The 25,131-nt window shown below is 31.2% G+C and overlaps 1 protein-coding gene across 1 annotated transcript in view; it reads left to right on the top strand.

Annotated features, from left to right (window-relative positions):
* Window positions 1-24,712, top strand: part of LOC132548269 (uncharacterized) — a 53,775-nt gene extending 29,063 nt beyond the window's left edge. Inside the window, exons 18-26 of the mRNA XM_060212120.1 lie at window positions 8-43; window positions 3,499-3,584; window positions 4,761-4,790; window positions 9,839-10,815; window positions 13,706-13,843; window positions 18,248-18,471; window positions 19,704-19,721; window positions 20,868-21,039; window positions 24,542-24,712. Of these exons, the coding sequence (XP_060068103.1) occupies window positions 8-43; window positions 3,499-3,584; window positions 4,761-4,790; window positions 9,839-10,815; window positions 13,706-13,843; window positions 18,248-18,471; window positions 19,704-19,721; window positions 20,868-21,039; window positions 24,542-24,677 (1,817 nt within the window). The 3' untranslated portion in view covers window positions 24,678-24,712. The remainder of the gene's footprint in view (window positions 1-7; window positions 44-3,498; window positions 3,585-4,760; window positions 4,791-9,838; window positions 10,816-13,705; window positions 13,844-18,247; window positions 18,472-19,703; window positions 19,722-20,867; window positions 21,040-24,541) is intronic.
* Window positions 24,713-25,131: the final 419 nt, after the last annotated feature.

Consider the following 25,131-nt stretch of genomic DNA (forward strand, 5'->3'; position numbering starts at 1 on the left):
GTTTTAGACTCAACTGCACTACTTAAGATGAGCCAGAGGAAGTGTAAGTTTTGGGAAATACTTATTACATGGATCTTTATTTCTGTCATTGTTATGGATATTGTGTGCATGCATGACAAATAGTAAAGTTTCCTATCTCATTCTGAAATTTCATATATTGGAAAATATAGTGGAGTTCAAAGTGTCATTTATTGATGAATATTTCCATTAGTATATTGTGAGAATCCTAAGACATCTTTGTCTGGACTACGTTAAACAAATTTATTTATTTGTCTTTCTGCTTTCGATCTTTTTCATATTAAATAAAACTTGTTATTGACAAACTGATAAATCATAATTTCAAATATTTCAGGAGATAATTCACTGAAAATATATAAACTATGATGGAGATTACAAATCTTGAAATTGAACATTTGTTTGAGATTGGCAGCGGTTGCTATTGGATACCCAACCTAATGATTTAATTGTCGTCAATGAATTAGGGGATGGTTGTCATATGCAATGATGAAGTTTGAGTTCTTAGTCTATAATGTTTTAGTTTATGAATTATTAACAGCATGGTTGCCAGTAGTCTTGTTAAAACAATGGTTTAATTGGTGTTTTACACTATAACATTGTCATTGCCTTGTCATGGTTTATTCATATAAAGCATGCAGATTTAATGTTGATGTCTCTCTCATGCCTCAGTGATAACTTTATCCCTGAAATGCTGTTCCTTTCCTTATTTCATTCACTCTTTGTTAGTGTCAAGCCTTAGTGTCAGTTCAAATTAAGAAAGACTAACTGACAACTTAAAACATATTAGATTTACTGTTTTTCATGGTTTTATATAAAGTTGTAACACCGTCAAGCAGTATTCACACCGTTATTAGTTCTGTACATGAGAGATTGCATGTCATTTCTGAAATTGCATGAATCTTTACACCTGTAGACATACTCTTCAGCATGTCAGCTAAATCTTTAGCAGACTTTTTGACTGAAATAGATCTCAGAGTCTATCTTCTCAATACATGTATATGGTAAACATAAAAATTTAACAGGTAATCTTATTTAAGGACCTTTTGTGCTGAAAGTACTTTGCTAATGTATTATTGTGCAAATTGTAGTTTCTGTACATTGTTTACATATAAATCATTGTGGATTCACAGATTCATCATTGTGCTAAAACCAAAAGGCTAAAGTGCACCAAGATATGATTATGCCAAAATAAGTACTTTATAGTATGAATAACGTCCATCTGATACAAGCACCTAGTCTGATGGAATCAACAGACTAAATGTTAGTCCTGTATCATTTTATCTGATAGTATTCCTAACTGTTTGTTGACCTGTGATGAGAGATTCTATTGACATTTGATGAGAGACTTTCTGTTGACCACTGATGAGAGTTTTGATGACCAGTGAACAGAGATTCTGTTTATGTTGACCCTGGTAAGAGAGTTTCTGTTTGACCACTGATGAGAGTTTTGTTGACCAGTGAACAGAGATTCTGGGTTTCTGTTTACCAGCAATTAGACTTTCTGTTGACCACTGATGAGAGTTTTGTTGACCAGTGAACAGAGATTCTGTTTATGTTGACCTTGGTGTGAGAGTTTCTGTTTACCAGCAGTTAGACTTTCTGTTGACCACTGAAGAGACTTTCTGTTGACCACTGAAGAGACTTTCTGTTGACCACTGATGAGAGTTTTGTTGACCAGTGAACAGAGATTCTGTTTATGTTAACCTTGGTAAGGGAGTTTCTGTTTACCCCTGACCTGTGATGAGAGAGCCCTTATATTGATTTGAAATGTTATTTTTTAAAGGTATTTTCATAGAATATTCCATATGCTTTAGTTTATTTATGAGATTTTTAGCATTGTTTTACTTGTAAATAATCCCAAACTGATCATTGTTTGAACTGATCAACTATATTGACAAATTGTAAATGGTCATGGTTTGAATTACTAAATTAGTTAACTGACCTGTAGTAATTGTTTTTAGTTTGAAGTAACCAGTTGTTATTGGTCACAGTTTGAGTTGACCAATCTTGTTAGGATATTGTTTGAACTACTTAGTGTAATTAATTAAGATTATTGGTAGCCTTAATACATTTGCATCATTTTCATTTGTCAAACTTGTTAAAACAATATTTTATCTAAAATATATACAGCATTCATTGTCTGTTGAATCATCATATTGGCATATTAAACACTCTTCTCTAAAATGAAATGATTCACCTCACTGAAAAGTGTTTGTCTACTGTATTCTCATCACACTATTCCAAAACACATTGCTTAAAATAGCTTAATAAACTCCCATAAGTTTGAGTTTCTTCAGAGAATAATTGAAATATTGCAGAACTGGTTATTTTCAGCAATCATCTTTGTGATAATCCGGTGAAATTATATTTCAACGAATGAAAAATTTGGATATGGATGCAAAAGAGCATTGAATACACATATATCTCATTATGTTACAAATTGAAATTTCACACTCATGTTAAGGTACAGTGTAAAAATAGGAAAAATATCTTCCCTGAGAGAATAGCAATATATACATACTTAATTTTTTAATCTCATAAATTTGTTTTAGATATGGAAATTATGGTGTCTGTAGACTTGGTCAACTATAAAATATTAAGTTTTTGTCATTTTTCTTTTTTATTTTTCAGTAGGATATTGTTCCAGTTAGATTTAATGTAACATTTTTCATTATTAGTGTGTAACAGTTAAGTGATTTTTTTATATCTGTTTTTTAGGTTATTATTGTTGTTGTTGTTGTTGTTGTTATTGTGACTTCTGAAAGTTCTTGTACTGGCATTAAGCTTTCTATTTTTGGTTGTAATCAGATCTCTAGAAAAAAATGAAAACCTAAAAAAAAGAAAATTTCAAATTCTTGGAAAGATCTAGGGAATACCTTGATATGTCAGGGTTCAGTTTTCATAATTAGTAAAACAAAAAAAGTAAAAAGGTGAATATAAAAAAATGTTGTGTTTATAGATTAACTAATATTTCATCTGGATTGCTATATACACAAAGAATATATTTGATTTTCAAACTACAGTTTGAAAAAAACAAAGCTTGGTATTTCTTCAGCAATAAACAAGGACATATCAAAGAGTTTTCTATCTCTCATTATCATTCATGTTACTGCTCTAGTTCATTTTAAGTCAAGTGTCATGTATATAGTTGATAAATCCATACATCACATGTCTTTAGATGTGACATGACCGTTAGTGACTTGTTACTTTTATAGGAAGATATTATCAGTCCTTATGTTTATGGGTCATGATATTTATTTTCTTGTGGTCTTTCCTAAGAATCTCAATGTATGCTATTGTATATGCTAATATAGATATAATTATTATCATCCTGAACTAAAACTGCTTTGTTTTTTACTTAAAATGATGAGACAATATATGTATATATAATCTTGGAATATATGACACAATGTTCTGATGTTTTGCTTTGTTGTAGGGTTAAACTATTGTATATAACTCTTGATCTGTTTTGATTTGTAGCAAGTAGCAGTGTTTCTTCTGTTGCTGTCCAGCCTTTGGAACCAAAACCTACAGAAATAGAACCAGAACATGACAAAGAAAGTCTAGTAAGTTATCTCCCTTTTTACACAGCTCATGCTTTTGGCTTTTGCATAGTATGGTGTACTGCTTCAATGTTGTGTTATATTCCACAAGCAGTTGTAATTACATCTGAAATTGTCATAGTTATAGTTTTAAAATGATTTATTTGTACTTGTATTGTGTACTTAGCATCATCCTTATCCACACGTTATTTTCCTTAAGTTATATAAAGAGACTTACGACATTACTACCCTGTTATCAGTATGTTCTCTGTCACATGACCTAGCAGAGCTGTGATTGGCTGAAGAGTCCCATTGTTTCCTTTATGATGTCATAACTAATCATGACATCATATTTATTTTGACATCACCAAAAAATGAATGTAGAAAGAGAATATATTGCAAATTTAAATTTTGTACCTGCCTTCCTGTCTCCATTTCATATGAACTTTGTGAAACCTGTCATAGATTTTTCATTGTACCTCACCAGAGGCTTGGTAAAATTAGAAATATTCAGACTTGTCTCATAAATCTCATTTGAATGGAAACTTGGGTAAGATTGTTGATTTCCACAATGGCAAAACTCGGGTAAGATCCTCAATTTCCACAATGGCAAAACTCGGGTAAGATCCTCTATTTCCACAATGGCAAAACTCGGGTAAGATCCTCAATTTCCACAATGGCAAAACTCGGGTAAGATCCTCAATCCTCTATTTCCACAATGGCAAAAGTAACCAATTTCCACAATGGCAAAAGTTTTAAAATTCCACAATGGCAAAACTCATCAATTTCCACAATGGCAAAACTCGGGTAAGATCCTCAATTTCCACAATGGCAAAACTCGGGTAAGATCCTCAATTTCCACAATGGCAGTCACTTAAGTAACCCATTCTGAAGTTTTAAAATTTCAAATCATATGTCACATATGTTGTTTTTTTTTCTAATTTCTGATAATTCGAAAGTGTGATACATTATGTATATTACATTGTAGATAGTTATAATATATATTTATGATACAATAATTTTTCAGTTTTGGTTCTGAGTATTAATCATTGAAAATCAGTATGCTGATAATTGGCTAGCACAACTTTTGAAGACAACATTTAATCATAACTTTTTTGTTTGTTTTAGCAGTATTTAATGATATGTGTACTATTTATTTGCCTATTAATGCCAATACTTGTGCTATGATCTTATCAACAGAGAAATAACTACCACGTTGGCATGAGACTTGTGAGTCCATCTGATTTGAGAAAAAAACGAGTTATCCGCAGTTTAATAAAGAAATAACCCATCCCTTTTTATCCTTTTACCTGACTGTTTGTTCCTTAAGATGGATGAGAGCTGGGATGTCAAAAAAAGTGTTGGGAAAGATACTCCATTGTGATATGTATTTACAGCTTCATAAAAATCAAGCAATTTCTTCTTAAAATATATACATGTTAACAAAATGTCTGACTCCATTAAAATTAATGATATTTTTTAATAGAGGTTAATCAGCAGCTCATAGTTACTATAGGACATATTAGGTTTTTATAAAGTATTCTAAAATCACAGGAAAAAAATATAATGAAAAAAGTGGTGCTGCATATCATCAATCTTTTAATTAAAAAAAAAATAACAATGGCTTATCCTGTCCAACAATACCCAACACTGATTAAAATGAAATATGAGTGACATCTTACAGGTTAAAAAACATGTTTGTTCGAATTTTGGTGCTCATCATTTTTATCAATTCAAGTTTTGTGATCACAAATACAGTAATATCTTGTGACAACATAATCACAAAGGTTAATCTTTACTTGTTTATTTCTCCGTGTTTTAACACATCTGTGGTCATTGTAGTGTGAATGGTCAGGACATTACAGCTCAATTCCTCTATTTGTTTTCAAAATGTCACAAATTGATATAGTGTACCATTCTGGATTTTTTTATCACTTATTGTAAGTCAATGATTGTTCTTCGTCACCAAGTCTCGCAAGTGATCACTTGGTCAGTTGGAAAGCAAGTTTTTTGGCAAAAAGAAATTCCTACCATGATTTTACTATTCATAAATCAGTAGTTTATAATCTGGTTTTATAATGCCTCTAATTATGTTCAGTTTTGTGATAGATGATGGATGATGTACCGCTCAGTAAATGAAATATACCCATATAACAATGTAATATATCATAGATTGAAATAGTTTTTTGTTTGGTTGATACACGACTGTTGAGAGGCATTCATTGTCACTTTCACCTCAAAATCATATCAGTTTTAAAAAGGTGGTTTCGTTTGACTTTTTTTCAAGTGCATTGAAAAAAAAAAATATAAATTTTGAATGGTGTCCTACAACTACAATAAATTTATCAATTTTGTGACCAAACATATTTTTATGTAGCAACTTAGGTAAATGTTTATATACATATCACAAAATGTAGAATATTAGATAAATATTTATGTGTGTATATATACAGTGTATGTTATTGAAATAATTTACTTTTTTGGCATATAATATATTAGATGAATAGATTTGTATATATATAGAGATATACTCCCCATTATTTGACTGTAGTAACTAAGATGAATTTTTGTATTTATTTTCTATTTCCAGTAGTATATATCATTAGTCATTAGGATTCCCTTAAATTGCTTACTCAGAGTAATGTCACAGTGTTTTTACTTCAAATTGATCCTTTATCAGAAATGACAACTACAAAAAAGACAGCTGTAATCATTGTACACATGGAAATCTTTATTTACTGCATGAAGGGTAATTTTAATTACTGTATAGGGCGATAGAAAAATAACAAAGAAAATTTTAATATGTGAAGAGGATCCTGTTTCAAACACAAATTTGATGAAATTGGGGCAAAATGTGAAAATTAAAGTTTAGGCAGAGAGATCAGATGTTCTGGTAAGATTTTAGTTATTTTAAGCAAGATAATTTGGAAAACTATAAGCAAGATAATTTAAATAACTGAAGTTAATCATAATCATTGTATGCAGGGTAATTTTATTTAATCTATGTAAGATAATCATCATTGTTGTATGCAGAATAATTTTAGTTGTCAAATACAGCTTACTTTCAAGAACTTCAATTAATGTATACAGGAGAGTTCTAATAACCACATTTACTGTAATTTATAAGTCTCAAGCATGTTTTCTTGTTACAATATCAGTATTATTCAGAAATATTTATCACTGTAGACAAAGTTTTAGTTACCATGTAGGTAATTTACAATTTGAAAATGATACTCAAGAAGAGGTAGAAAGCAAAAAGAAATATAAAATTGTTGACCCTGTTTCAACTGAAGTGTAGTTTCATTTTTCATTTTAACATTCATCTTGTGATTTTTAAGCATATTTTTCTTTGATGTCTCAGTAATTGATTTAAAAGGAGTAAAGCAGAAAGTACATCAGTAAGTTTTAAGTGTGAAACTACCTATGCTACTTTCAATACTGTAATACATATAGGTGTATTTCATTAACTCCCTAGTAATTTCAAATAAGACAATGCAATATAGAAAAGACTAGTCTGGTCTATTACAACTTAATTCCTATGTTGCCATAACATCCCTTATGTCCAATCAATTGTTTATATAAATTCATTTTTATTAGGGGAGTAGAAGGCTCTACAATGCCTTATTGAGAATGTGACCATTCAATCCATTTCTCAGATACGTTATGTTTATACAGCTTTAGCAGTTGTTTTGCTATATCTTTCCATCCATCCATCCATCCATCCAGTAGTTACATATTAGCAGTTAAGTTATCTAATGTGTAGTTTATTTAATTTTTACTTTTCATCGTTTGTCTCCGATTTCTTTAAAGAAGGGAAGTAACTCTAATCTAAAATATTGTATAAATTTTATAATCATTCACGGAAGTTAGATCTTAATTCTGTTGAATATAAACAATAAATGTAACATATAAAAGCAATTATTTATTAAATGGATTATAATGATTAAGAAATGGCGAAGCATTTTGAAAAGATTATTGGTTTTGCTTGACTTCGCGTGAGTTTTTTTTTTTCATGCAAAAGTAAAACACACAACTACAACAGAATTATAAGTACATTGATAGAATGCAAATTATCGTTATGACTACACTTTTTGTTTTAGTAAGTCTTTTATTGGAACAGTTGTTACAAATAACACATTAATACATTTCTGGCACAATGTTAACATTCCTTTCACTGTTTGAAATCTAACTTTTTGGTGTGGAGATCTTAAACTGAAAATAAAACTTAAAAAAATATTGCTGAAAATATGACAGAGTTCATTTATCAGATGTGTCCCTGTTCAGTTGTTATATAGCTATTAAAAATGTACAAACAATATTTTAAGTTAGAGTTACATCCCGTAATTTTCAATATGAAACTTTCATTATCACTTCATCTCATGACAAACCTTGTAAAAATCAGTAATATAAGTAATATCATATTGTTTTATACAGACATGTATGACAACGTAGCCAGATGGTTTTCTTTATGATAAAATCAATGCTTTTTATTCATTAAAGTAATTTTTAAATTTTTGTGATACATTTCACTGATGTATATCATTATTTTTATCTAATTCAATTTCCTACAGAGTTAAAATGTTTTTAATCATTAGAAATACCTTGACATGATATATTTAAGTAAATATGTTATGTATCTTCATCATTCAATATTGCTATATATAGCTGCTCTCAATATCAATGTTTGATTGATGTAATTGCTAATAATCTCATCATGTAGTGTTAGTTTCTGTTTAGTAAAACTGAGAAGCCATGTAATACTGAGTGATAAAGGGACGCACTCACACTTTAAGTTAGCTGTTCAAAATGTATCCCGATGTGTGACTGAGGGATGCTTTATATTTAAGAAGCCTCTTTTAAGTTATGGAAATGTATCTTACCATTTTGAAATATCTATTCCAAATTGCCTGACAATATTAATGTTAAAATTACCTACCTGCCCGTTGGGAGGCCACAGTTGTAAATATCTGGTTGGATGGAAATGAAAGACCTTGCTGTGAAAGAGGCCCTAGTTCTCAGTGTATGGGGTATATTGTACTTGTCCCTTAATAAATCTACATAAATACATTAAATTGTTTATAAAGTATTGCTTGCAGTCCTTTCTGGTTGAATAGAAATAGCTTTCCAAAGTTCTGAATATCCAGTCATGTCCTCGTCTTCCCTTGATGGGCTTTCTGTGCAAATTAAAATATGTAAAGAAACTTGAATATTTTTTGCTACCATGTAACATATGTAATTTTCATCAATGCATATTAATACTATATGTAGACTGTATTTTTGAAATATGAAATTTAGCGTGTGATCATGAGATTTCATTTATGAACTGTGTGATGCTAGATCTCATGTAAATAAATTACTGAATCATTTGTGTTGATTTCAGTGGATGCTGCAATATTCATAAATATCAGTGATGTATAAAATTGTCTTTGTAAATGGTTCAAGTTTCTTAAATAGTCTTCTTTTAAATAAATGCAAATATTACTATATCATTCAAATAGAATTTCAGTGTCATTGTTCTTTTGTTTTATTGCTAGTGAAGTGTTTAGTTTTTGTTTTGAGTTCTGTTTTTGAACGTCAATAAAATATTGATTCTACTCTATTTGTTTATCACGTCTGTGTGATTGATTTCAGGAGAACAATGGCTGTCTTTGTAATGTTGTATTTGCGATTTCCTGATATATCCCTGTTATACTCTACGTGTTTGTCAGCATTTTGAAATCTATCTACTGATCTCCTGTTTCATCTTGTTTGAATATAAACATTTGATATATCTCTTTTATACTCACCATGCTTGTTAGCATTTTGAAATTTGTATTCACCTATGTTATTTGTAGGGAACTCTGAAACTTGTGAATTGAGATTTTTTTATCATAAGACTCATTGTCGTTGACGGACAAGCGGAATAAATTTTTCTGTAGATAATTTGGGATATTTAATGACCATTCTTGTTAAGTCACTTTGGACCGATGAAGGAAGTGACAATTAACCCTACATTTACAGTTAGTACATACTTAGAAATTTGTTATCAGCTGAATATTGAACAGAGTGAATAAAAACAGTACATATAGCTATATACCTCATTCTGTATTCAAGATTTTAGATTTAGTTTAATGACTTTTGTGTAACATTCGATATTGATATGATATATAGGAAAAGTTTTAGTTTGATGGGCATTCATCTTCAAAGGTAATACTTGTAGAATTCAAATATACCAATCTCAAGATTCCTTAATAAATGACACAACGTGCATTATATTTGGACTTTATTTTGTATTGTAGAGAGAAGTGAATTCTCCCCAGAAAGTGGTACCACCGGAAGTTCCAAAGAAAGAAGTGGTTCATCGAACACGTTCACAAAATAACCCAGTTCAAGTAAAGGAGGCATTTCAAAGCAGACCTCCACCACAAAAGGCTGAAAGATCACAAAACATTGGCAAGATGTTTCCAGTAACGATGAGCTATGTATCGATCCAAGGAAACAAAAATAACTCGAGTGATGAACCTGGATCCATTGCACCAGATCCACAACAACAGATGAAGAAAGCTTTTGCAAGATCAGGCACATTTGTTGAAAGCAACGTCCCAGCAATTCCTCCTGGACTCAAGATGGAGCGTTCACGAACAATAATGAACAATAATAAACGAGTTGATTTTCGTCATCGTGGGGTGAAAATAACAATTGATCCAAGTATATATACTAACCATACTCCAAATACTCAGAATAGTCGAGGACCACCAGATCTAACTCCTAATGCTGTATCTATCGATAGACATATCTCTAAGAGGAATTCAAACCTCAGCAGTGCTGGTACTGTTAGGGCAATAGTGAATGATTTAAACACTGTGCGACCTCCATCTAATAAAAGTCAAATAAGTAATAACAATGATTCAAGTCATTCCAAGTCGGCAAATAAGACACATTGTGATACTCATGGAGATATAAAAACTCCTACGAAAAATTCTGTGACATTTGCTCACTCTCAAACAGAGTCCAACAGGCCACCGACAAAAAGTGCAGTATCTAACAGCAACAGTGACCCACGAGTAACAACAGGAGAAAGACCTGTCACATATCCTGACAGAAAGAGAGGATTCAGAGAAAATCTACCAAAACCAGAACTCCCAAGTCAGCAGTACTTAGAGGGTGCTCAGAGCTCCAGTCCATGGGGCTCTCGTTCCCTTACTAGTCCGAGAAACTCCCAGGATCTTGGTAGATCAAAATACGACAATGCTGATATCGATGCTTTGACAAAACGGTAGGTTGTTGTGTTTTATATTTTTAACAGGTCATTGTGTACATAAAGTTTAAATAAAGTTGACAGAACAATGAAAGGGAAAAGTTTACAATATACATGCCTTCCTGTGTAAAATGAAACATGCGTCATGTTCCTTGTTTACAACACATTCCAAGTAACTCTTGACTCATCATGTTCAATATTTGGCAGGACAAAAATTCTGCCAGAGGAATGATAGAATTATATTACGTTATCAATCGTATTTTGTTGTTATTTGGTTCAGCTTCTCCTGTAGAGTTTTAAGTCCAGAGGAACGTTTATTGGAGATTGACTGAGAAAATTCTAATCATGCTATTTTTTCTGATGGATTTATTACACCTTTTTCCAGTCGTGTCAAAAAGAAAGATGATTAATGGTCATCTCTTTAAACTTTTCCATTATGGGTTTGATGAAAAGTGATGAAGAAAGATGCAAAACTGGTGTTCAGGAAACCAGAAAAATGTTTCCAAAAAGCATTTTTTCAAGACTTCAGCAATTTAATTTTTTCACAATGACATATTTTAGCAATAAGAAAAATAGGCTGAAAAAGCTGCAGAAAAGGTGAGGGTTGCTTTTGTGTTTGGATAGTTTGTTTGGTTGATGACTTACATGTACTTATCATGTTTAGTCAATGGAGCGTGACGAAGAATTTATCTAATAAGAATCTTTAATGTTATGTTCATCCAACATATTTATTCACATTTCCTTGTCGCATAAATTAGACATAATAGAACTGATTCAATTTAAAATGTATATATCGATAAGTAACGTGACTATCAAAGGAGCAAAGATTTCATGTATCATTTCATTAAGATGTGTTAATGATGTTTAAGATAAATGATATTTCAAAGACCAAAATAACATATACATTTAGAAACAAGGACCACATGATTCAAATTTATATGTGAAATCCTTAATAAATTTATGTTACAGTGTTGTTGAATTTTAGTTGCAAAAGTACTTTCTCTATCAAAATTTTCTTCATTCCGAAATATAAAAATCATCATTTACATTGAACACATCTTGTTTACACAAACAGATTGCAGATAATTGATTTCTTCAGATATTTATTTGGGTTTGAACTTATACATCAAAATTATTAAGATTGCTTCCTGTTTGCGATTTGTTAATTTCAATTTCAAATAAAATGCAAAACATATTGTAATTGACTTGCTAATGGTGTGTAATGGCACCATATGTGTGGAATGTTATATAATGTAACTGATCAGGCTTCTAATGTTTGAAATTATTTGTTTAGTTTAGAGTTTGTATTGTAAATTTAATCAAATATGATTTTGCATATATTTAACCGCCAGATATTGTTTTCGGATGACAGTTTTCTGAAGTGCTTTTGCCCAGTGTTTCGTATAAATATTGGAGTAATAGTCAACTAAGAACCTTAAGTTTGAATTTTTAGTTTTAACATTTACAAATTAGAAAAAGGTCATTTAAGTTGAGATACATGTATATACAAATGCAGAAAAAAAAGGAATATGTAAATGGAATAGAATCTGACTTTAAGATAAATGAAGTTGCAATGTAATCGTAATAGTATTTGGCGTATAATATTTATTTACATTTGTAGAACAGCTTCTCCTGGATCAGAAACTTTTAGTTAATTTGTAATCATTATCAGAGTTACTTGCCCATCATGTACACAATAGTAATGTAAATCGAATGTGTTGTGAGTCATATATTTAGTTTTTTTACAAGAGCTATTCCGGCGTTGAAATCAAATCTTATTCACACTGTAATTACAAATGAATTCTTATTTGGTTCTCGATTTAAATGGACCAGTGCATCAATAATTCTTATACAGTTTTAAATTGTACTAGTAATACTATTTAGAATACCACATTTTATATAAAAGTTTATTTTATTGTTGATTGGTATATGGAAAATATATCGTGAACATTTCAAAAGAATTTTATTAACATAGTATCTTGGTTTAGGTGCACAAGTGGAGGGATCGTTTTATTTTAAAACTTTTTAAAATTTGCCATCTTAAATTAAGCTTTCAGTAGCTGAAATAATTATATCAATAACCTAGTGCTCCTAACCCCCCAATATTTCTCAGCCATAGATTTTAAAAAACATATAGCATATTTAGAAATGCTTCAGTTACAAAAATAATTACTAGAGCCCTTATTTTAAAACCCTAATTCATGAGGAATTTGTTTCTGAAAAGGAGATAATAAAAATAGATTCTTCCTCCTACATTGTTAACATCAATTCAAACATAAACCATACATATGATTGCCTTAAGATTTCCTTATTTAGTTATTTTTCAAAAATCTTGTCAAAGACAGCCAGGTAAGATAAAAAAAAACAATGGTATACATAAGTGTAATAAAAAAAATATTTTTAAAATCTTGGTAAAATTGAAACCCTTTTTAATATATCAGGGTTCCAACATTTGTCATATAACATTTGTTAGAAACATCATGATATCCAATGTTGGATTGCTGTTGGTAATTTGTATGTGGTTTTGACTTGTAATATTGAAATGCACTGAAGAAAAATTATTTTAATTTGCTATTGTCAAACAGATCTTTAAAACTATAACCAACATTGAAAGAAACCTGATTTGCCTACCGGTATGTTTTATTAGAAGATAATTTTGTATCCTGTATTAAGCTTTAATTCAGCATCTTTACACAAGGTGGTGAGACAAAATAACTAAATAATTATTATTTTCATGATAACTTCAAAATCCTCTTGTTTGGCATGTCATAAATAACTAGAAAAGTAACAGATAAATTGTGATATTTTAGTTTGGTTAGAATATCTGAAACATGGTTTAAACATAGTGCAGCTGCCAAGGCATTGAAGTACTGGACCCCGGTAAAATGTTTGCATTTAAACTTTGCAGCCTGATAGAGCAGGGGAGCAATAAGGATCCCCAGTCCACATATCTGTCCCCATCGGGCCATCCCAGTGATAGCTCGTACTTCCTAGATATGCAACAGGTGTTTGTACAGAGGGCCAATAGTTACATTAGCAGTCACAGGTAACTTGGCTGTGTGTCGGCTACTTAGCCTACCTATAACATACTATATATCCAAGTAATGCTTCTATAGATGGGTGGCTGTCGCATATACCTTGTATTCAATGTGTTTTGTGTATACATATATAAACTCTGTTGCTGTTATGCTTCTTTAGCGGACTGACTACTGCAATCTTTAATTCTTTTATCTAATGCTTTTGTAGTAACTAGCCTCATCATTAATCCTCAGCAGCAACTCTCAGAGCTTCTTTATCGTCCAGCTTGTTTCAAAGACCTTCATTATTCATATTTGCAATAAGATGGAATCTAAACTTTACAAACTTTGTTATACAATGCCAGATAATCAAGCTTAGTCTAGCTGATGTAGAATGCATGGCAAAGGGAATATAGAGATGTGACAGTGGATATGTTGTATCTCTTAGCTCTTCACATCTCTCTGTTCTTTTGTAGTAATTAATCACTTGTGACGCTGCTCAATAATATCAGACATACCAGGGATCTTAGTGTGTTACCATCACAGAAGGATGTACTATTTTTTAAAAAAATCATATTTCATTAGATATCAATTATTGAACAGGTCATATATAAAATAGTAAACATTTGAGAGTACCAGCAAATACATATATTAATATTGAACCATGAAAGGTATACTTCTGCCTTGAAGTTTTGATATAAGTAAAGATTGATATCAGATATCATGAACAATATCACTTGCATATCTTATACTTTTGATGTAAGTATACTAGAACTAGCTGTCTGTTACCTTTCCAAATCCTCTAATTTTCAGAAGACAAAAACAAAAATGTACATGTGTACGTATATATATCTGTTATGGTACACATTAAACTGAAAAACATTATGTATTTCTTATTATATTTTGATAATCAGGCAAATTCTGTGAATGATATGTGTTAATGACACTTACCTTATTTGTTGGAGATGGGTCTATAAATGTTGGCATACAGGAGTATCACATCTAATATTTACTAATTGTAGTGAGGGAATTTTGCTAGTAATTTCATTGTCGATGAAATAGAAATGCACAAAGGATGATAACCAAAACCTGTTCTTATTACTTATGACAGGAATTACTTGATTTTCTCTAGAAGATTTCATTTTACTATTGTTTTATTTCTCTGTATACCACAATCCAGACATTCCATTGTAAAAATACAACATCTTCCTATACACATACTGTTGCTTTTTCTGCATTATGCTACTGCATCACTGCTGAAGAAGTTATTCTAACTGTGATTTATATCTTCCATAAGTGCATGCTGTGGTGATCAAATTTATGAAACTGTTATTACAACTTTTTTTTTTAAGTATTATTACCTGGTATATGATATTAGTATTGATATAAATGACTTATGTCGTGTACATGTGAGAGAATAAAAAATATATATGAAGGAAGCACATCAACATCGAGTGAAAACTGAAGAGTTGCAATGTACAATTATTTAGAAGTAGAAGGACAATGGTTTCTCCATATTACCAGATTAGAAATGTCTGAAGTCAGGCTGGAATCTGAACTTTTACAGTAAAACAGAAAAATACTTATATTGAGCCTGACAAATATCACAAGGTTATCAGGGCAATTAAAATAATATATAAAGAATATTTACAGGAAAACACAGCTTGTCAATCATGCAAATAACAGATTCCTTTTGATATCATTTTAGATTAATGTTATATTTGGTTACAATTCTTTCATATTTGTGATGTCTTGCAGTTATCAGTGCACTCCATAACAAAACATTACTTGAAATTAAAAAAAAATGCTTCTTGGTGTTGCTTCCAAAGCTGCGATTTTACAATCTTTATGATCAAATGAAGTAATTTTTCTCTTGGTTGTTCGAAAGGTAGGTCTTTTAACCCATATCTGTTGATGTTATTGCCGTTGTAGACAACTCTAAGGGGTGAGAATATATCACTGTGTTCATATAGATGTTGTGCTACCTATTTCAGCACTGACCATTATCACTGACCGTTATCACTGACTTGTGGGATGTTGTATCTGTCATGCAGATACTGGTACCTACTGCTATTTATATATGTTATGAAATGTAACTTGATTAAAATATGAATAAGACAGGCGATTATCTTAACAAATTTCTTGGAATAGTATTTGAATTCATGTGCAAAAAATGCAGTACTTTATGATGATAATTTAAAACTTCAGTATATTAAACAGCTCCAGATCTTTATTCAATGACTGCTAGGAGACATGTTGAACATTGCTAGTTAATCAAATGTTTCATGCAATATTTATGTAATTTTCCCAGTTCATATTTAGCATTAGTAATTCTATGTTGCACAGAATCTACTCATTTCTCCTATATGCTATAAGTAATGCACCCATTTGAAATGGATTTTCTGCAGCCCAAACTTTGAGGAATCGGGTGGCGATCGGAAAGGTGGAGTCACGTTGCCTAGCTTACCCAAGCCTAGAAACTCCAGGTTAAATCTTGGCCGAGTTGTGCATAACATTCACAGTGTGATGATTCCTATTAACAATAACCAGAATTTGCCAGAATATTGATTATGAAATTCCTCTATCTATGCAGTTTTCCTCAACAATACCTGTTTCTATGTCTTTTACAGGTACATTACAGCATGCTTGCCAACAGCTTTATTTCAAGTCCTCTTTTTCAGTGTTACAGTGAATTGAAACTATTCGTTCATTTTGAATGTCTGATTGAATGTAGGACCAAAGTTCAGGGATTCATTTGTCATATTAAATTGGAAACAATTCACAGGCGAGCACTTTGAACTTAGTTGTGTAATTCTCTGAAAATATATCTTTATATTAGGCAAGTATTTAACGGAAAACACACCCAGACACTTTTTAAGATATGTGGCATTTATTTTCTGGCTGTCTGGTGATATAATTAGAGTTGTATCATTTTAAAAAAGATACTGGTTTAACGATCGTAGTTGCTAACATGTAGTTTAAAAGTAACATACTTATGAAAAGTTCTATGACACATTGGGAGAAGGCATAAAGTGTGTATGTAAACCTAATCACAATGTCGACATTAAGAGGTTATTCTTTATAAAAAGTGCAATACCTTGTATTCCTACTTTCATTTAATTGAAATAAACAAAGCCTATCGCCTTCAAAGCACTCTCCTCTTAGCAATACTTAAATTTTCACTGCCATGCGATATTGAATTGATACAAGCTGTTCATTAAAGGCAATAATATTGGATATCACTGATATGTCGTAGCAAAGATCACAATAATTGGTACATTTTCGTAAAGTGTGCTATTGATTTGAATATCATTTGAATGAAAAACCTTGCATGCATCGTTCCTTTGCATTTCACACATGCTTTCATGATGAAATATCACAGTCTTGTTTTGGTGGATTTTTTTTTTTTTTTTTTTTTGTGCATGTTTTTTGCAGTCTTGCAGTGTCCACAGCTTGTTTGAGGAAATTATTTCTATTGATTTATAAATAGTTTGTCACAGTCTTTCAAAACTTGCGGTTTTGGAAACCAAAAAAGTAGTAAAAAATTCCATTTTCGTCAAATTTGAATTTTTTCGACCTATGCTTATTTTACAATATAAGAAATAATTCAGAAAAGTGATTTTTATTTTTAAATATATAGATCTTAAAATTATCATCATTCACAGCATTTTAGGCATCATTTCAGGTCTCCAATGTCAAACCTGATTGTTACGTTGTTCAGATTCTTGAATAGCTTCCATTTTCTGATCAGTATATTTAAAAATGTCTGTAAAATAAAATGAAACAAGAAATTATATTGGTTTTTAGTTTCACAGGTAACGCTATTCAAATTTAGTTTCACTTAGATATATTTGTAATACAGTGTAATATGAACACATTTACACAGAGTTCAAATCCATTACTTTTTGAACCATAATGCTGCACTGTTCTTTAACTTTGCTATGAACGTTTATGCATTTTTATCTGTATGCTTGTATATCCTGCTATGTTCTTCAGGTCGTGATACCCTCATGAATACACAAATATGGATGATACTAGTATAAATATGTAATACAATGCCATATCATTGTCAAAGGAATGTGCTTGAAAAAAATTTTATTGATATATTTATTTTTTAATTTAATGGAATTTTACATCCATTATAATGACCTTTCAGCAGATGAATTGCAAAAGAAGAAATATCAGTCCTACTGCAAATCTTACACACAATTATATGAAGAATGATTAAAGTTGTTTACCTTGTTCTGAAATAGTCTTAACGTTTGCAAGATACATATAGTATACAAAATGCATGTTGGTATATCTTATTTTTGTTATAGTTGAAATGAGGTATATATGAATTGTTCTCTATTTAATTGTCAAACACATAATTCATCTTAAAATTGACATCCCATCTACAAAATAGTTCATGTAGATTAAAATTACCCTTTCAGACCTCATGTAAGCAAACACCGCATGTCTGACCGGACACAACGGGCAGGTGATGGTGGTTTGTCCGGGAACCCAATTAACCTTGGTACAGATCTGTTGGATAATAAATCACCTATGGTGCAGTGGAACACCAAATTTATACCAATGCAACTGAGAACACAACCTTCCAACCTAGCACCAACTCAGCTTCAGAGAGTAAACACAACACTATTGGGTGATCCCAAAGGTGAGACATAAATTACTGTCATTTTGATAATCTGGAAAAAATACTGAAAATTTTCTTTTATTTCCTTCTTAAAGTAGAAGCAGCTTTGAAGTGATTTCTTAGTTTACATCAGCAATGCAATATGAAAGAAATCGCTATAATCATCACCGATTATTCCGAATAACGTACTGCATTGTTAGTTTTATATACCCCACACATATATAGTCATATTTTCTATGTCTACTCAGAAATATACACTTGTATTAATATTACATTTATCAACAACTCTTGTTGAATTATCTATATTTGTACATGTATATATGTAGTCGAGGATGATGTAGCCACTACGTATATTGTTTACTCCAGTTTATCTTTTATTTATATACGCTTTACATATTTGTTCCCCTTTAGATATACGCTTTAGGCTGCATTCTTTTTCATATAAAATCTTATTGCATAATATACTAAGCTAGGATACTGCTCTTCATATCCATTCTGTAGTATATAAAGTTTCCTATCTGTTTTCTGCAGTTTCTTATTTTTGGCTAAATTAGAACAATTTATGTTTCACTTTTTTCGTTAAACAGTCCATCTTAAAAAATGTCTAAGTATTATTGAATAAAAAAATCTTGTCATTGTTCCATTCTTTGCGCTATGTAACGTTTGAAGATGATAAATTGCAGTCGCTTAAATTGTCAATTTAAAACATGCATGAAAACACTACCAAAACTAACCACGACAAGACATTCTACATAGTTTATGTTGCTTTGGATTAACAAGATGGAAGAAACTGTCAAAGAAATCCAGATTTTTATAACATATTGAGCAAAATTACTAAGACAGTATAAATGAAGAACTTTAGAACTCTCCCTCTATGGATTTTATGAAAGACATATTTTCTTTAGTGATTTTACTAAGATTGACTTTTATGTTTTTGCATCAGTGTAAGCTGTAAGCACACAAAAAGAATGCTTTGAGGATGTATTTTTTGTACACTTTCCTTGTAATTCACAATATTTTTATTAAAATTGAATATTGTTATCATCATTTGATAAATGATTACCTGGTACTATTCAGTGAATTGTTGGACAGTGAACAGATAATGCTTACAATATTCAATTGACACAGTGTTTGGTTGTACGTTTATATTAAACAACGTCTGGATATTGTCTTAGTGGTTATTGCTAAGGTATTGTCTCTCGCCAATATATTACTGTCAAATAAATCCTTATATATCCTTTTACCCCATTCAGACCGAATTGCATCCAAAGGTTTGTTTCACAAGCACACTTTTGATTTTTAATTAGAGCAATTTGCATGCTGACATTAAAACTAGCATTAGGATTTACTCTGACATTGTTTGGTTTTTAGATTTATATCTGGTGTGAAGATTTTGTAAAATTACGTTTTATTGCATATGGAATCTTTGATTTTACTTTGAGTCTGTTCGTTTTTCTTGCTTCATTTCTATTCAAGTAGCATCTCTGTTTTCACTTTGGTTTCCTTAGTGTTTGGTTTGTTTTGCATGGTTTTCTGTTACATTTTCAAACTGACAGTAGCATGTTAGCAGTTTCAGTGTCTGCATCAACAGGGACATTTTGAAAGTTTTTACGAAATGAAAAAAAAAATCTGTTTTCTTTATACGAATATTGAGTATTTTATGAAATCCGTTATGAATTACTTTCCTGAACTGTATGCATCATTTCTGTAATTTCCATGTATTAACATGGGTATCATATTGATTCTTATTCAGGACTCGCCCTTATTGAATTATTGATGTTGACAAGTGGTTGGCATTGTGTATGCTGAGTTATTGTTATTTATGTAATAATATTGTAGACACTGAAATGACAATGAAATTGTAGTCTGACATAACATTATTCTTTCTCGAAGGCCACATCAGCATTACTAAGTACTGTCCTGTAACGTCTTTTTGATTTGAACAAAACAACCAAACTGGAGTCGTGAAGTTTGCAGATGAATGGTCTTTGGAAAAACAAAGAAAAAAAATAAAAACAAAAGAAAGAGACTGGCCTTTCTGATCTTCACTTTTTGCTATATCTGTTCTTACATTTCTTAACATTACCTCTAATCTCAGAAACCTATGAGGTCAGGGGTATCAGTTCGCATGAAGACATTCTGCTTCGATGAAGCATGATCTTTTTGTTTGTTTCATGTTGTTCAGAACAAAATTATCAAACGAAAAATAGACCCAGAAATACTGAAAGACTAACCAGAAAAAAGTACATTTTAAATCCGTCTCTCTCGTTAACGTTGAAATCAAATTCGGTGTAAATTGTTCTTTATAATGTCAATGTTTAATCATTTTACAAAACAGAATGTCTTTGGGCTGTTTGGATTGATAATAAATAACTTGTGTGTGAACTAAACTGGCTGTTTTCGTGCCTTGGCTACAGGTATTCAGTTTAAGCGTATTGAGGCGCTGACAAGAAGTCAGACACTGGTGGACATGCGTCAACAAATGGGCGTGTCCCCTGGGAGTAATACCCACTCTCTGACTCTCGGGGAGCAAGCGGAGATGTACCCCATCTCCGCTGTTCCTACCCACAGAAGTTCGGCAAGAGACAGGTTTGTATTCGTGCAAGAAATTTATGTTTTAGGTACTGGGAGTGTGCAGTTTGTCCTGGTACAGGATCAAATTGAGGGCTGCTTTACGTTATACCTTGTAGTAACATTGTAGCAACAATAGATCTAGTCACCCTGCATGTTACAATCAGTTTTAGCGTTTTATTGCATAGAGCAAAAATCCCTTGTAAAGTCGGATTCACATGAACTGTATTCCTTCTCGTAATACTAGAATTAAAAGAACATAGTGAGCCACAATAGTATAGTTACAACCACAATGTCAACAATTATACATGTATTATGTCCACGTGTTGGTATTACTTCTGTGATATATTCACATATAAAATGCATGTATTCACAATAATCCTCTCGTTCCATGAAAAGGACTAAGAAAAACTGTTGACACTTCTTTGATTACAATAATATGTTTTACATTAAACAATGATATTTCAGGAATTTGTTTGAGAGGGAGTTATAATATTCAAAGTACTCTTCCAACTTTAGTGAAGATATTTTTTGGTGCTCGCAAATATCTATTATATTTTTGTTTTCTTAGCTATTGTTATCTCTTTACAAATCTATGATGTTAGTTAAAATGAAATTTTATTAATGTTGAAAAGTATAGCCTTATATTTTTGCATGATTCTTACTATATCAAATGAGATATAATTTGTGATACTAAGGTTGAAACTATTTTATAGGTTTGAGAATCGCTTTTTGTATGTAATTTATACTTATTTATGAAGCGTTATGCCAAAAGGATATTTCATAATGATGCATTATGTATGATGAATTCAATGAATAGCTAGATATCGGGGTGTTGTACATAATGCACGTAGAGTTCAATGCCATTATCGCAGGTACTTCTTTCTTTGCTGGTTACATCGGTGACACGAGATGCCTGGTTGTTAAATGAAGACAAGAAATATTTCACTGAGGCAGAGCTTAAGGAAATATGATTCGCTAGCGGAAACAATTTATATATCATTATAACGGCACGCTAGGACATTCGTATTTTATGAAGAAGTTGTAAAAACGTACAGATGAAAACACATTCTTTATGTAACCCTCTTTTTCCGGAATCAGACGTTTCCTGTTATCCATTGTCCTTGTCCTCTAAAAAATGTATGATGTATAATAACATTTGAATACTTTGTAACAACATGAATGACCTACAAAATATCTTTGATAAATCTTCCCTCCAAAATATAAAAAGGGCATTGCCAAATATCCTGTATAAAAAGGCAGTGCAAAGGCAAGTGAATTTTGAAGTCGAAGTGAAAATTTTAATTTAGCATACATTACACTCACTGCTAACATTTACGTTCAGTGTCTATTGGATAAGATTTGAATTTCTATGTATAGTGTTAGTGAAAAAACCCAACTCAATGCTGTGTGTGTAACCTGAACCGGAAAGTCGGAATGCTTGATATGCATTTACAACAAACATTATAAACTAACGATTGAACATTGCCATTCCAGTGTCAATAAGATATATATTATTGATGATGTGATATTCTATTGAAAATCGAAACCATACGCAAGAAATATATTTTTACAGTGATAGTACACATACCATGTAAATTTGAAGGGGCAAAGGAATTGTATAGATGTCGTCAGGTAATTGTAATCATGAAATTACTGACGGGAGAAATTATATGGAACAACTTTCATTTCAGAGATTACATTTATAGCTAACGAGACATGTTCGTAGATGGTAAGGATTCGGAAATGTAATATTTTGTTATATAATCTAGCTTTCTTTTCTTAAAATGTCCTTTATCTGATATTGTACTGTACCTTTATTTAATGTTATAATACATTAACTCACATGCACCAAACATTTTGATAGCAGTATTAAATATTGAACAAATCTTGATTAACTACTAGGGCCTATAATTTATTGTTGTTTTATTGTGGTATTTTCCCCTACTAGTTTTGTAAGTATCCTGTAATCGTTGTTGTAGATGAAAATGAAAGGTTACTATGTGAAATTATTAAAGTCATACATATAGGGATTAGGCAATATGTTCCGTTTTTACAAAGACGTTAGGATAAGAATAATTTGAATAGTCAATGTACATAGAATCCTTGAATATGATATTTGATACATATCCTTCAGTTTCCATCAATTTATCTTTCGTATTTACAGCTAGGTTGAATCACTTGCTCTTCTGACGCTTTATTTTTTTTAACTTAATTCTTGAATTTCAATGCTTGACGTTATGGTGGCGGGTACTTTTTCCACAAATCAAGAAATGTTGCATAAATGTTATTAATATGAACGTTCTCTTTTTTCTCTCTGTACGACATAAGCATGTCTCAGGCACATGTATAGCACCACAAAAACGGAAGCTCTCATTTTAATTTTTTTTATTGTATGTTTCCTGATTTAGTGCGTTTATAACTGTTGGTCACACTTTAAGCTGATTTAGTTGGCATCAGATGCAATAAGGACATTTATACGATTTTCATTGCATATCAACAATTTCCTTCTCGTTAAATGCCTTATATGTTGTAAATTTTCCTGAATTGCCTAAATGAAATGTTTATCGATCTTCTGCAGTTTTCGCAGTGTTTATGAAGTGATAGATATTTTAATCTTTGGTCAAATAATGCGTTCTTAATTCAGAATTGTAAACCATATTGTTGACAATTTTTACTTCATTTATATATCAGAAGACTAGCTTTTCTGACTTGGTAATCAAACATGTTATATACTTGACGGTAGAATTCGTCAGGAATGATTTTGTTCTCATTTTAATATTACATGAATTTACCTCTCTATTCCTTTTTACTTCTTCAGTCTTTAACCTTTGTTGATATTGTGAAGTGATTCTACAATATTTTTTCTAACAGATATGGCCAGATGGATGACAATTTCGAATGCCACATCATAACGATGTGGTATTTTAGTGAAATGAATATCATTAGTTACATAGAATGACTTGTAGAATATAGAAAAAATTGAACGCATTATTTTTAAAAACAAAGATTAAATTTTCACTCGTAGGTTAAATTGCTCATTGTAGACATAGGAAGCGCACACTAGATATGTTTGTTCTGTTTTTGATTTTGCGTTGACAATTAGCTGCTGATCACTGATTTGATGTTTCCATTTGCACGTTTTGTTGCGTTTAAGCTTATCCCGATACTAATTATAACATTGTTCTTTCTCAGTGGTTTGTATAATTTTCTTCCAGACTTAATCATTATTGAAATGAGAATATATTCAAAACAGAATATTGTTATACTTGTGCAATTATAAAATTACTCTATCTTTTATAAGTACTCATCCCTTCATTCTGTCAATTTACAAATTTTCATCATATGTTTTGTATGTCAAGCATGTTCATACTTACAGTTCACTCCCTTATCGTATTAACTATTGTAAAAATTCCCAATAAGAGGCAAGGAATTGAGAGTATACTTTACAACTGAAAGTCATTATTCTGTTTGAGAAATACATTTCACTATATCTTTATTGCAATTATTTACTTCTCAGGTCTTCCACGTTTAGAAAAAATCCTCGAAGCAAACAGAGGCTAACAAGATCACCGTCAGCTCGTCATAAGGAACCGGACTCTCTTCTCCTTCAACAGTCTTGGTCAAGTAGTGCTGCAATGGAGAGTGCCAGGTGACCTTTCGTTATCGTAACTACTTCGATGATGACCTTAAAAATTCAGTGTAGCATGTTTATCATTACCATTACATTTGTACAAATGGAGAACCATACGGTACCTGCGCTGTGTTTCGATGGAGAGGGCCAAATTAAGTACTTTCAATATAATGTTTATCCAACGTAGCAATAAAGTATAGTTTAGTTCTATCAGTAAGTAATTACCAACTCTGCTGATAAGAGCACAGGTAAATGATATACCTTGGAGTTATAGCTGTCTTAAAAAGATTAGTCCTTGCTGTGATGTAATTGACGTCATTGTATTGTATAACCAAAACTGACACGGAATAGAGGCAGTCATTTAACAAAAATGTTGCATTGTATCTATATAAGTTCTTTGACGTGTTCACTGAATGTAATATCTCCCAAAAGTTTTCCATTATCTTGTTTCAAATATATACAGCAATACTTAGACC

Source organism: Ylistrum balloti, unplaced genomic scaffold (genome assembly GCF_031769215.1).
Source record: "Ylistrum balloti isolate Yb309-2 unplaced genomic scaffold, AGI_CSIRO_Ybal_v1 Utg370006, whole genome shotgun sequence".
Classification (NCBI taxonomy): Eukaryota; Metazoa; Mollusca; class Bivalvia; order Pectinida; family Pectinidae; genus Ylistrum; species Ylistrum balloti.